The sequence below is a fragment of the Brachyhypopomus gauderio genome, unplaced genomic scaffold, assembly GCF_052324685.1.
Source record: "Brachyhypopomus gauderio isolate BG-103 unplaced genomic scaffold, BGAUD_0.2 sc57, whole genome shotgun sequence".
NCBI lineage: Eukaryota > Metazoa > Chordata > Actinopteri > Gymnotiformes > Hypopomidae > Brachyhypopomus > Brachyhypopomus gauderio.
Window position 1 is genome coordinate 1195943 of NW_027506880.1, and position 12950 is coordinate 1208892.

General features: G+C 43.6%; 1 protein-coding gene and 1 long non-coding RNA gene across 4 annotated transcripts; one reads left to right on the forward strand and one right to left on the reverse strand.

The window, feature by feature from the left end:
* Window positions 1-1237: 1237 nt before the first annotated feature.
* Window positions 1238-8824, reverse strand: kbtbd2 (kelch repeat and BTB (POZ) domain containing 2). Of its 2 annotated transcripts, none has more exons than XM_076987888.1 (5): window positions 8166-8824; window positions 5229-5525; window positions 4869-5106; window positions 4529-4694; window positions 1238-4193 (listed from the first exon to the last, which is right to left on the reverse strand). In XM_076987888.1, exons 2-5 carry the CDS (start codon window positions 5278-5280, stop codon window positions 2637-2639), a joined length of 2013 nt encoding a protein of 670 aa, XP_076844003.1. In that variant the 5' UTR covers window positions 5281-5525; window positions 8166-8824; the 3' UTR covers window positions 1238-2636. The 2 variants fall into 2 exon arrangements, with proteins under 2 accessions (XP_076844003.1, XP_076844004.1); XM_076987889.1 differs by lacking the exon at window positions 8166-8824 and adding an exon at window positions 7883-8111.
* Window positions 7028-11489, forward strand: LOC143488903 (uncharacterized). 2 transcript variants are annotated; one of them, XR_013124573.1, is made up of 3 exons: window positions 7028-7829; window positions 8773-8860; window positions 9769-11489. It is a non-coding gene; the product is annotated as an uncharacterized LOC143488903 (long non-coding RNA). The 2 variants fall into 2 exon arrangements; XR_013124572.1 differs by having other exon boundaries at window positions 7031-7596.
* The last annotated feature ends 1461 nt before the right edge of the window (window positions 11490-12950 follow it).

The window sequence follows — 12950 nt, forward strand, 5'->3', positions numbered from 1 at the left end:
TAGGGTCCCACTGTCAAGTGATTCTGGACAAACCTTGCAGGGACTTATTCACAGCTCTTTCCAATCATTGTGAACGCATTAGCTGGAACTCGAACTCAGTGCTTTCTGCTGCCCAGATGAAGTGAACGTGGCGTACGGTTAAGTGTACCTTTAATACAAAGAGCAAGTAGAAAAACTGCACGTGGGTACATAAACTCTTGCTGCAGTGTTTCCTCAGTCCATCAGAAGCCAGGTGGCCTTGCCCAGGTGCTGCATGTGCACATGGGAACAAGAATAAATGACATACCTCAGCACGCTGCACATGAATTCACTATTTTATTACAAGTGTTTTATTCTAGAACATTTACACATATCCTAATATGTGGCCTAAAATCTGTGTAATCCAATTGATGTCAATTGCACACATGTGGAAGCTTGGTCTTCTCTACAAGATCGTGCAAGCTGTATGCACTGACTTCATGGTACCAAGGGTCACGAAGGTGTCCATCCCTATCAGCTCTCCCCATCAGACAATGTTGTCGCTTGTTTTCTCACTGGACTTTTGTCAATTTTGAATCTGTAATAGGGAGCAGGATTTTTAAACCGTGTGCACACAGCATGCTACGTGGTGGCTCACAGGAAGTAGCTTGCTGCTAATTGTATACGCTACATTTCTTGCATAATGTTTTGAATTCTGAGACACATCAGAATACAAATATGGTTAACAATTTAGAAGTTAGTTCTATTAAACCTTTGTTCAGAAGACAGATTAAGCCCTGTGGTTTGTATTATGCTACACCAGAGGTAGTCAAATCCAGACCTCAAATTCAAATGGGGTGCTGGATTATACAAGCCCCTGTAGTTGATAAAATGATAATCATAGCTGAACTTTGTCAATCACAACTCACTCCCAGATAATGGGAGGGTACAAAACCTATTGGACCTAGACCTTGAAGATTTGAATACCTCTGTTCTACTCACAAAACAGTACTGTTTAAGATTATCAAAAATCAAATATATCTGAATAACTATGTTCCATTAATAGACCGCTCCCCAACAACCATCAATAGTCTCAAATCTAGGGCCCAGGCAAGTCCCTGGGGAAAGCCCTTTCTTACGTCATCTTAAATGAGGGCATCAAATAAAAAGAAACAAGGCATCTGAATGGTAAAGTCACATTTCATGACTTATGTGAATAATGAAATGAGCTACAAAGAAAAATGGGAATCTATGAATGACAAAAATCTAATCAAAGAAAGGCTTTTGGTATGGTTTTTAATAAATTAATGTTCATTCAAAATACAGTGCCAAAAGAACAGGATGCAGCTGAACATGCTGGTAAAATATCTGCCAAGCAGCACCTGTGCTCCTGTTTAAGGTAGGAGGAAGCCCCTTTCCAGACTCTTCTATACCCTACTGATAGTGGTTGCTGGGACAATTGCCATAGCAACAGCCTTGGGCTTATCCTTTTTCAACGACCCAATCAGCAGCAAGACTCCTCAATTCTCATTGGGGGTGGGGGGAGGAAACATAGATGTCTGTTCACAATCACTCTACAGTAATGGCTGATATTAAATAATAAAAAAGACACTAATACAAAACAGACCTGATAATTTCCTCAAACTTTTTTTTGAAATATGAAAGACATTTATACTTTTGCAGCTAGGAAATAATACACAAGAGTCCAAATCACTGTTGAACTGACAGTGGAGACATGTTTGTATCTCAGAATACAAGTACGTGTGCGCACGAGAGAGCGAGAAAGGCAGACACCGCAGGAGTCGGCACATGTGAGAGCAAACAAGAGCATAAGAATATACTTTAGCAATTCCAGCAAACCCAATGGAGATGGTCAGAGGAGATGACTCCTTGCCCACTGTGCAGACAGAGGTCCAGTAGGTTCAGCGCCACAGGCTAGTTAGATTGGGGGGGGGGGGAGAGTAACCCACCAGGATACCACTGTGTAGAGAGGCAGTAAGGATTGGAGCTGAGAGATGTACAAAAAGGACAGACGAGCCAGTGACTGAACCAGCAGTCAGCTTCTAAAAACCAAGACACCTTCGATAAACTCACCAACACGTGCCCAGCACACAGACACCCAATTCCTATCAATAGCTGCCATATCCCGGACAGCACTCCAAAATTAGTGATGAAGAAAGAAAATTGGTAGAAAGGCAAGAAAACAGAGGGCATTTGGTATCATTGCCAACGTCAACTATAGAACGTTAGCCAGTAAGTGCATCATTATCCACAATGTAATCATCATACTCTCTTTACATTATCACATTGTTGAAACAGTACACCAGACCTGTAATAATGCTTACAAGAAATAAACAAATATAATAACTACAAAACATTATGCTAGTCTTTTGAGGGATTATCATCTATGCTGTTTTGAGGCATACAATGGATTATGTTAAAAGCTACGAGTGGTGACACCAGTTCCGGGATGGGCAGGTTAAGGGGAAAACACTCCCCATTTCCACAGTAAGTCTTTAGATGCTATTTGAAGTCAGATAACCCCAGCAGTCTTGAGCACTTCTAACCCATTTCTTGCCGTGCCATCCACCCTTTCACCAACCTTCTTCAGAAAGTCACTTAAACAGAAGAGTTCAAAATCCAGAGAAGCAGATCAGCCAAGGGATGGATGTTGTGAGCTATACGTGAGGCAGAGACACCATGTCCCTGTCCACTTCAAACTCCTCCACTCCATCGGGGGAAAAGAGGTAGGTAGGTGGCTTCCAGGGTGACTCCTCCAAGCAAGAGGGGTACAATTTGCCAACAGTGCAGCGGAAATCCTTTCCCAGGTCCCAGAGGACGCGTTCAGACACGGGCTGCCGCAGACACCAGCGGTCCAGCTCCAGGTCGTACTGGTAGAGAGCGTACTTGGCGCGCTCATTGAGGTGCGTTTCGCGCATGAAGATGCACAGCGAGTTGAGCAGCACAACGGCGCGGACGCAGGGGTCTGAGTAGCGCTTGGCCGGGATGTTGGCGGCCATCCGCCACTCGTTCTTGTTGATGTCGTACACCTCTACGGTGACCGAGGAACCGTCGATCGTGCTGGTAGGGAGTCGCAAGCTCGAGTTGCCCACCACATGCAGGCCGCCGATGTAGAAAATGAGGTCTCCGAGTGCGGCCGCGGAAGCAAAGCAACGGCTGGTTTTCCGCATGGCCATCTCCACCCAAGTGTCGGCATGAGGAAAGTAGCAGTACATGAGGTCGTGGCTCATGACGTACACGCAGTCGCGGGTGGCCACAGCTGCGCTCCAACTCCAAGCGCAGGGCAGGGGGCTGGCCATGCTCCACTCATCCCTCTCGCAGTCGTACCGTTCCACCGTACGCTTGTTCAGTTCCCCACCCACGTTGTCGCCGCCGATGGCGTAAATGAATCCCTGGCAAAAGACGAGAGAAGGCTTGGTACGGGCGCAAAGCATGGGGGTCTTGGCCACCCAGGTGTTCTGCTGTGCATCCAACCAGTAGAAACTGTCCACCGAGCAGTACGCAGCCTGTAGCTTGCCACTCTTGCTGCCATGACTAGTGAGAGCACTTTTAAGGGGCACCTGTCCACCGGCAATGAACACATCGTTGTCTGGGGTCACCAGGGTGCCGACCTTCTGCAGGTCTCCGGGTGGACTGCTCAATTTGTAGACTTTCTCAGCCTGTGGACTATAACAGACCACAGAGTGACGAGGACCAACTACCACTGGATGATTATCTCCAGGTGACTCTGCCTCAACAAAGATCAGCATCTCCTCCTTGGTCATCCCCAGCCGAGGCTTGAAAAACTTGGGCATGGACTTATATAGACCTTGTACCACCACAGACTTATCATTAGGCGGGAGACCCTGGAACCAGGCACGCTGGGTCACTTCTGAAAGCGCGTCGATCCGAATCTGGCTCAGGACAGACGAGAGGTACTGCGAACGCGCCTCCATGTTGTACTCCAACCACAGCATGGCCGCCTCTCGTACCGTCTCTTCCTTCTCCACGTTGAGATTGTCGCTGCTGAGCAGGTCGAGAAGCAGCTCGTGGCTCAGCTGTAGGAAGGCCTCCTGGCGGTAGACCACGGGGAACTTGTGCTCCACCATACGCTTGGCGCTTTGCTTTAGCTCACTGCAGCTGAACAAGTCGCCAATGCTCAGCATGCGTACGCAGTTGTCGGCTGTGATCTTCTTGACCAAATAGTCCCGACATTGCAACAGCACATCGTCCACCTGAAAAACAGAGGTGTTATAAGGAAGCACAATACAGGAACCTATTAGCACAATACAGGAACCACAACAAAGTAACTAAAGCTGAAAGGATATTATAAGGTGACAGCTAAATTTACCCCACATCATTTGCATTAAAAAGCCTAACATTTTTATGAACAATCACAAAATCATAATGCACTGGTTATTAGGGAGCTGAGGCAGGTTCATTTTTTACATACATAACTGTTGAAGTTAAATAGCCCCAACATCTTTCAGACAGGTACCATTACAAATAAGGTGTTAAAAAAAACCTTAATAATATGAGCATATAGATGTATTTGTGCAGATCACGGCACCTGCAGAAAGCAAGCAGTCTCATAGAGGGGCTCAACAGTACTGTCGTTGATGGCTAGATTGCCAGTGTAGGCATAGGTGATGATGGTCTGCAGTGTGACCGGATCCACATTCCTCAGGTGAACGTGTGTCTGTTTGCTCTCACTGAGTCCGCTCATAAACATGGCCCTGCAGAAGCACACAATTCAAACAATCAAATGTCTGACATCCGGTTCTACAGAGACATTGCCCGCACCATGACTACCCACTGCTGTCTTTACACAACTGACAAAAGCGGCTGGCTGGCAACACAGAGAAAAGGGCAAAGGCGGTCACACACGCAGTTTCAGTTATTATGCATACCTGAAGTAGGAGCTGCATGTGGCCAGAATCATCTTATGACATGGAAACTCATGGTCTTCCACCAGCAGGGTGATATCTGTCATTAGCTTCTGCTCATAGAAGAACTTGAGCTGCTCCAGCACAGAGACAGCATACTCTGTGTTGACCGGGCGACGCTCTCCTGCCTCCGACATCCTTGCATCCCATGAGTCGGACCCCAGCTTCAGAAAGTCACGAGACCGCCGGTGTAACCGGACACCTCCACAAGAACAAGAAATGCAGTAGGCAAGCAGAGAATGTGCTATAATGTCTTGCAACACACAACAGGCAAGGGGAGGGGGGTAAAAAATAAAGACCACCACAGGATCAAGTGTAGGCTACCAGTATGGATGCTTCTCCTCAACTGATGAACCGTTTGTAGTGGAATGTGCATAAGATTCTAGATTTTGCAGAGAGATGGGAAATCCATTTTTGCATCCTTTGACTTTGTTGCTGGGGTCAACAGTGCTCAGACAGTGGCCTGAAGAAGGTTGCAGTTGTTACAATCTTGGGTTATTTCCTCATGAGCTGAAGGTAATTGTTGGTTTTAGTTGTTTAATGGGAGAACTTGAGGTAGAGTAAGAGAAAACAGGCGGGCCAGAGAATGCCCCTACATCAGTGCTCTGAAGTCCAGTGATTCTGGAAAAAGAAATAACAAAAACATCAGAAGCCCACACACACACAATAGTGGAAGTAGTGACGCAAAACACTCCTGTCAAATACTTAATCAAGAACTGCATTCCAGATTCAATACAGAGCTTTTGGCTTAAGATAAAACTATAAACTATACCACACAGGCACTCTAAATTCTGTTTTTTTTTCACATGAATAAAAGACAACAAATAATTCAGATCATAACACAGAAAGGGAACATCTAAAAATGCTGATTTGTTATTAAAAAACTAGGAGGGTTCTTTGAATGCCATTACCGAGAAGCCTACCCAGGTGAAAAGGCATTGATTTCAAAATCTGGGACCTATACAATTAAACAACTGCTGATCAAGCCAATTGAGCATTATTATTAAAATCGTACAGGGTTTTGTGATAGTTGTAACACTGATGCTATACATTCAATGTGCTCTGTGATAAGAATTCATCATCGTAGCAATAGAACAATATATGTTTTATAGAGAGACAAGATATAGTCTAAGTATAGTATAGCATAGTGGCTCAATTTCTCCTGTTTGGCTAAGACACTGGTTCCTGTGTCACATAGAACACATAATGATACATACCAGATATAAATGTTATAGGATCTATAGTAGCTTACTAAATATAGATGCATGATCTGTACTAGACTGAGGTCTCATTCAAAAAAGATGTTCACCATGATAACCAAATTCAGTATACTGAATTAAAAGGTCTTTCAACATTAGGCCTACTTGAAAACCTTTGTGTTTTCAGTACAGACCCATACCCACAGTACTAACGAGGGTGATTTCAAATCATCTTCCAAAGTTTGATTTTTCTAGCTTTGTCAAAGCTTACTGTATTGGTCCAGTGTTATATTGACAAATGTTTTACTTCGAGAACATCACTTTAAAGAATTTTAAAAAGATAACAATATTAAATATTTTCTGAATTCATGTTAAATTAATTGAGAAATTGATGAACAGTAAATACAAAAATATTCATGTGAAGTAGGATAAGCTAACTAGTAATCTTACTGATACAGAACAGCAAAATAAGAATTTAATCTTCAGAGCAGTTACTCTTAACATGGCATGGCAATTTTTAGTTTGAGTATGAACATTTGAGTTCAGTTCTGCTGTAATGATTACCAGCGCAATTCAACTTTCTAGTTCTCAGTACTAGCAGAGCCAATTTCTACAAACCCCGACCTCATTGATACTACCGGATTCAATTCAAGACATGTGTCATTGTAAACCTATGATAACTACCAAATGTTATGACTCACAGCATGGGACAAAGTTACACTGTGCAGAACAAGGGCCTAAAAGACTAGCCTAGATGTTGGGGAAACAATCAGAAAACAATGGGTACTCGGCACTCAAATTCAAAAGCATTGACCAACATAATATGTTGTACAATCCGTTAATACTCCAAAATTTTACAGTTCCGAAATGTAGTCGAGGTCATAAGAGTTTCTGCAATCCGGTGTTCGTGTTGAGCCTCAATTTTAACTGGTCATCCATGATGTAGGTTACATGAAGGAAAACACCGCATGTAAAAGGCAGCATACCTTACTATAAACAAAACTAAATGCAAGCCGGCCCGGGCGCTTCGTTTCCCGGCTACAACACTCTTGCGTACAACACTATATTATGCTCGCTAACGTGAAGCTAGTCTGGCTAGCCGTCTCTAGCTAACTAACCTAGATAAGCCTTTCCCGGGTTATCTCGTGTGCAACGGTTAAGTAATTACGCTTTAATGCTAACTTTAAAATCATACGCAACAAACTCGGGTGTCTCGTAAGCAAATTGCCTTTATCTAGCTGTTTTGCTGAAGCAGAGACCGTTTATGTTTTTTTTATCTTTAACATGTCGGAAGGCCCAATTTAAATTAGCTAGCTAGCTCACTAAAGAAAGACCCAATATACACAGACGCACGCACATTTCGCCTTCCGACACAACACGGCGAACACTGGGGGGGAAGCGCCGTCGATCACCGTAAAGAGACAAGTGGATCACGCCTGAGGTTCATCACTTCACCCGGTCTAACCATCTCGCTATATTGTTTACTTTAGCAGGTGTGCTCCGCTTCTCCATTAGCACGACTAGCTACAAAGCCTAACATAGCCCCCAACTTCGCTTTTCGAGAGCCGAAGTTCCGATTCGTTTGGCGACTTCCCTGCTCTCGGTAACACACGCCAGGAATAATCGAGTCTCCACAATCTGGACTGCACCGCTAGCCCTTCACGACCGGAGCCACGGCCGAACGGGCTAGCGACGTTTCCGCTCACATTAACCCCTTTTCGCCGGGGTACGTGAACGTAGCCGAGCCTCAATGTCTAAGGACGACTCGCGTCGACTAACCTTCCGGCCACCTCGGCGTGGTGTGTGACAAACAGCCGCCGACTGAGCGAACATCCCATTTTTCGTGCCTTCGCAGTCGATGAAAACCGTCGGTTACCGTAACCTACAGCCCATTTTCGCCACACCGCCACCGCCTGTCTAAAGCTGTAGACCCGCTAAAAGATCCAATACCATCGGAACAGGAGCGCAGGCGCGTACGTGAACGTTAGCCACTCGTCCGGCTCCATTAACACAAACCGATCCGTGAACGTTTCCCGTAACTACTACGTGGCGGTTTCCTTACCTTGGTGCGCTACTTTATATCCCCGACGTTGATCTAGTCGATCGCTAGAATGTGGACATTTCAGGCCTTGGCGAACGGATGCTAGCAGAGCCCTCGCTGCAGAAACGCCCCGCGTCGACCAGACGAGACGCTGTCCTTCCTCTCAGTGCGTGTATCTTCCGCCCAGGCGTGTAGGCTCCGGCTAGCGTTAGCTACCGCACACCCCCGCATAAAGGCTCCTCGTCCAGGTCCCCGGCAGCTGTCCTAGCTAGCTAGCAGCTCACAGAATCGTTAGCTATATGGCTATAGTCAACACTTGCAAACCATTACTTTTCCTTAGCTACCATTAATTATTTCAAAAGATGTTTAAACAAACAACCTCCTATACGACCAACTACAAAACGTAGATCATATAACCATTTAGCTGGCTAGCTACCTCCAGTTTGTTAGCTAACTAGCTAAGCAGCATAACTGCGAGGAGCTCTTAGGACGACAATCTGCCGTCCAAGACGAGTGGCTGGCGTTAGTCCTAAAACGTCGGTCTGAATGCCAAGAAAAAAGGTTTTAATCTACAATATCGGTAGTCGGTAACCTAATCTGCGGTCTTACTATGGCATGTGTATTCCAGATTGTACACTGAGGTGCTCCAAAACGGAAGTGAGCCGATGAGGCAGCAAAAAAAAAATCATTCAACTAGACGCGGGGACTCGCAATCGGTTAGTTTCCACGGAGCTGTTGAAAGGAAGCCAGCTATCCCATGATGAGTACATATGAGATACCTGTTTAAATGCAAACGAAAAATATATCATATATAAAATAAAATATGAATGGATTAGAATAGATTTCATTTGTTCATGTGAATATTCGTGGCATAGTGTCATTTTGTTAAATTACAGTAAGTCGTAGATGTCTTCACCTTATGAGAAATATATGTAACTTTGGCAGCTGCTTCTAGAATTTTCTTGGACATTGGACATGTATGGGATGGTATTTTGAGGAGGACATTACAGCAAAGGGTTTGATTAAATCCAATAAGGTGGATCCATACAGTATGTTATCCTGGTAATGTGTACTGATGAATTGGCCAAGTTAAAGAAGGAGGTCTAATTGGATGCTACTATGAAACATCTGGAGTCCCTGTCACTGGCTTCTGGATGGCTCACTTCTCAGTGACCTGTAGTGTTAGTGTCAACCAGATGGCCATCATATATGCTTGTACTGCAGTCAGGCAGGACATTTCTGCACTTACACTTCTGCAGTTTCTGAAGAGTAGAATTAGGTGTAGGTTCTGCAGTTTCTGAAGAGAGGAGTTAGGTACACCTAACTATGACTTCACAAGTACAGCCCAGTTTATTGGGAAGTGCCCCACCAGGGAGATAAACACTGAAGGTGTGGTTCTAGCTTGTTGACTCAACATTGTGAACGTTATTACTCACAGGTTCTTTGATGCTATAACATCAGGTTCAACTGCATTTGAAGTCTTGCTCACAACTTGCTAATGGTTTGCAATAGCCTATTTATAACATAACAGAGGATTTATGAATTCTGGGTAGTTTTACCCAAAATGGGCATTCTGGTGACTAAAATGTCTTGTGATGCTAAATCCTATCTTTCCTGTGCTCAGATTGGAGGAGTTACTAGGAGCCTTGAGCTCTGCAGAGTGGTTTAGCACTTTGGACGTAGCAAGTGAGCGCAACAAAGTTTCAGAAGCAGAAGAAGATGGATAAGAACTTGTTCCACAAGCCCTTTAGGAACCTCTTCCGATTTATCCTGATGCCTTTAGATTTATACAAACACCAAGTACATTCCAGTGACTAATGGAATTACTAATCAGAGATTAGAGCTTCCATGCACTTTCAGTAAGGTGTTAAAGCTTGGGCCATCCTGTACAACATTGTGTTACAATTTCCGTGGTTGTTCTGTTGTTGGTGCTTATTTGCAGTGTAGCTGAGGCAGCAGTATACCCAGAGGTCTACAGTGTCACCACCTTGGTTCACTTTTATTGAGCTAATTTGTATAAATAAACAAATAATGTGTTTAGTTGCTGTCAGACATTTTGCTGGGTAAAGTTTATTTTCCCCTCTTTCTTTGTATTTTCCTGTAATCCTGCATGTAAAAGCATAATAGTGTATCAACTGTAACTTTCAGAATATTCCAGCATAGGGCCAGCATGCTGCATGGCTATGTTATTTGATGATTGATGTTTATTCAAGGTCTAAATTCTGCACCTCTATTGCTGTTAATTAATAAACTGTGTAATTTTTATAAGCACCTGTCACTTTTTTAGTGGCCTTGTGATAGTTTATATAGTTCCATTATTACCTAACAGTCTGCACAATGAAAATAACAATGGCTATCCTGAATGTATTGATCTTACCATATATGAACCAATGCAAAAAGGAAATTGGACTCTGCAATTTTGATTCACTGTATGCTGGATTTCACTGTTGTAGTTCTTTAAATTGTCACTAGGTGGTATCTCTGGGGATTTTACAGAGAATCCGCATACTGTGTTGTGTATCAACATATAGAAACTTTTACTAAAGTAGTGCTAGCATCTGTGATGTACAAACAAAGATTAGAAAACTTTAAGGTTTCCACTGTCATCCTGTCTCCAGAGTCTTGGAGTCTCTGGATGTGCCTCTGGCAAGTGTAAGTATTTAAGTATTAATCATATTTTGACCAAAGTGCTATGCAAGCAGAATACAATTAAAAACAAAATTAAACAGCAACCAATGTACAGAAAATCCATACAAAAATATGACCACGATAAGTTTACTGAGCCAAAGATTACTTGGTAAAAATAGGTTTTAAGCCTAGACTTAAAAGCATCAATAGAGGCTGCAGACCTAATGTCCAGAGGTAGACTGAGCCACAGTCTCTGTGGTTCCCTTTGAGCTTCAGGTCAGACTGACACACAGTGAGCAGCACCTGAAGTGATGACCTCAAGGATCTGGAGACCGAGTATGGCTAAAGCAAATCTATACATGTGGGAGCCACCCTAACCCTAACCGCCCAACCCTAACCCTAACTTAATTAACTTAGTTAATTTGTTTGTTGAACCTGAGTTCAGGATCAAATATTACCCCAAGATTCTTTGAACATTTTTTTTAGCAACGTGGCTGCAACTTAACCGTACGCCACGTTCATTTCATCCAGTTCCAGCAAATGCGTTCACGATGATTGGATGATTGGATGATTGGAAAGAACTGTGAATAAGTCCCTGCATAGGATCTGAATGCTGCAAGGTTTGTCCAGAATCACTTGACAGTGGGACCCTACCAAATTATGTGGTTGTTTATTATGTACTGCAGTATCTCATATGTGACATTAAGCACTGGCATATTGTTTCGTCTACATATCTTTATTAAACATTTTGTGAATAAATCTTTAATAAATGAGTCAACTGAAAAATGGATTTTTAATTCACAAATGGTGGTCTACTGAAAAGTATGTACAGTAAATGCACCCAATTCTTAGGCTCCTTTTGCACGAATTACTGCATCAATGCAGCATGGCATGGAGGTGATCAGCCTGTGGTACTGCTGAGGTGTTATGGAAGCCCAGGTTGCTTTGATAGCAGCCTTCAGCTCATCTGCATGTCGCTCATCTTCCTCTTGACAATACCCCAGAGATTCAGGGGAGTTTACCGGCTAATCAAGCAGTGATTCTGTGGTTATTAAACCAGGTATTGATACTTTTGGCAGTGTGGACATGTTCCAAGTCCTGCTGGAAAATGAAATTTCCATCACCAAAAAGCTTGTCGGCAGAGGGAAGCATGAAGTGCTCTAAAAATTCCTGGTTGATGGCTGTGCTGACTTTGGTCACCAGCAGATGATATGGCTTGGATTGTGGGCCTCTCCACCATTCTTCCAGATGAAATGCATATTTTACTTTAATCTGAAAACAACACCTTGGACCTACAGCTGAAATCCTTTTTTCAGTTGGTCTTATATAATTTAATTTTCAGAGATAATGATTTTGGGTTTTCATTGGCTGTAAGCCATAATCATCAACATTAACAGAAATAAACACTTGAAATAGATCACTCTGTTTGTCACAAATCTATGTTTCACTTTTTGTATTGAATTACTGAAATAAATTAACTTTTTGATGATATTCTAATTCAGGGGTCACCAACGTGGTGCCCGCGGGGACGTTATGAGTCGCCCGCGGGCTTGTTTTAAAAACAGCTCACTATATTGCCATGCACCAAAGCACTGCATCGTTTATGTTTTTGCTGCTATTAGCGATTGTCCGCGGTTGCTAGCGGTCTTCCCGCTTAGCAATTGACACGCGCACATGAACCCAATCCCCCCCCCCCCCCCCCCACCCCGCTCAACAACTTTCGTTCGCCACCCCCCCCCCCCCCCGGCTCAACAACTTTCTTTCTGGTAGCCCTCCGCAATAATTGGTATCCAAGAAGTAGCTCCCAACTTCAAAAAGGTTGGTGACCCCTGTTCTAATTTATTGAGATGTACCTGTAAATGTGCTTCTGATTTCTTTAAATGGGTCTTGATTGTGTCATTTATTTTGGTGAAATGTTGACTCTTCTGTCTGACTGTCATTTTAAAAATGATAGTCCGATTGCTAATCAATAATCTATTGATAACGGATTGCATATCACTATGTTTTTCTTGTACACTGCATTCTATGTGCACTCCTGATATCACACCCTTCATTCTATGTGCACTCCCATTTGTGTCCGTGACCAATCTTACAGTGCTTCTGCTATTCAGCCGCTCTGTGGTCGCCACTGATCTTGACTCCTCTTCCTCTCCTTCCAGTAGGGTAGTGGGGCTTCTC

Excerpts from the sequence above, each read along its gene's own strand:
- kbtbd2 (XM_076987888.1), bottom strand. The coding sequence starts at position 5,280 with ATGCACATTCCACTACAAACGGTTCATCAGTTGAGGAGAAGCATCCAT. Across the intron at positions 5,107-5,228 it reads GAGGAGAAGCATCCATACTG|GTGTCCGGTTACACCGGCGG; the intron begins GTAGCCTACACT and ends GTTCTTGTGGAG. Across the intron at positions 4,695-4,868 it reads ACATGCAGCTCCTACTTCAG|GGCCATGTTTATGAGCGGAC; the intron begins GTATGCATAATA and ends GTGCTTCTGCAG.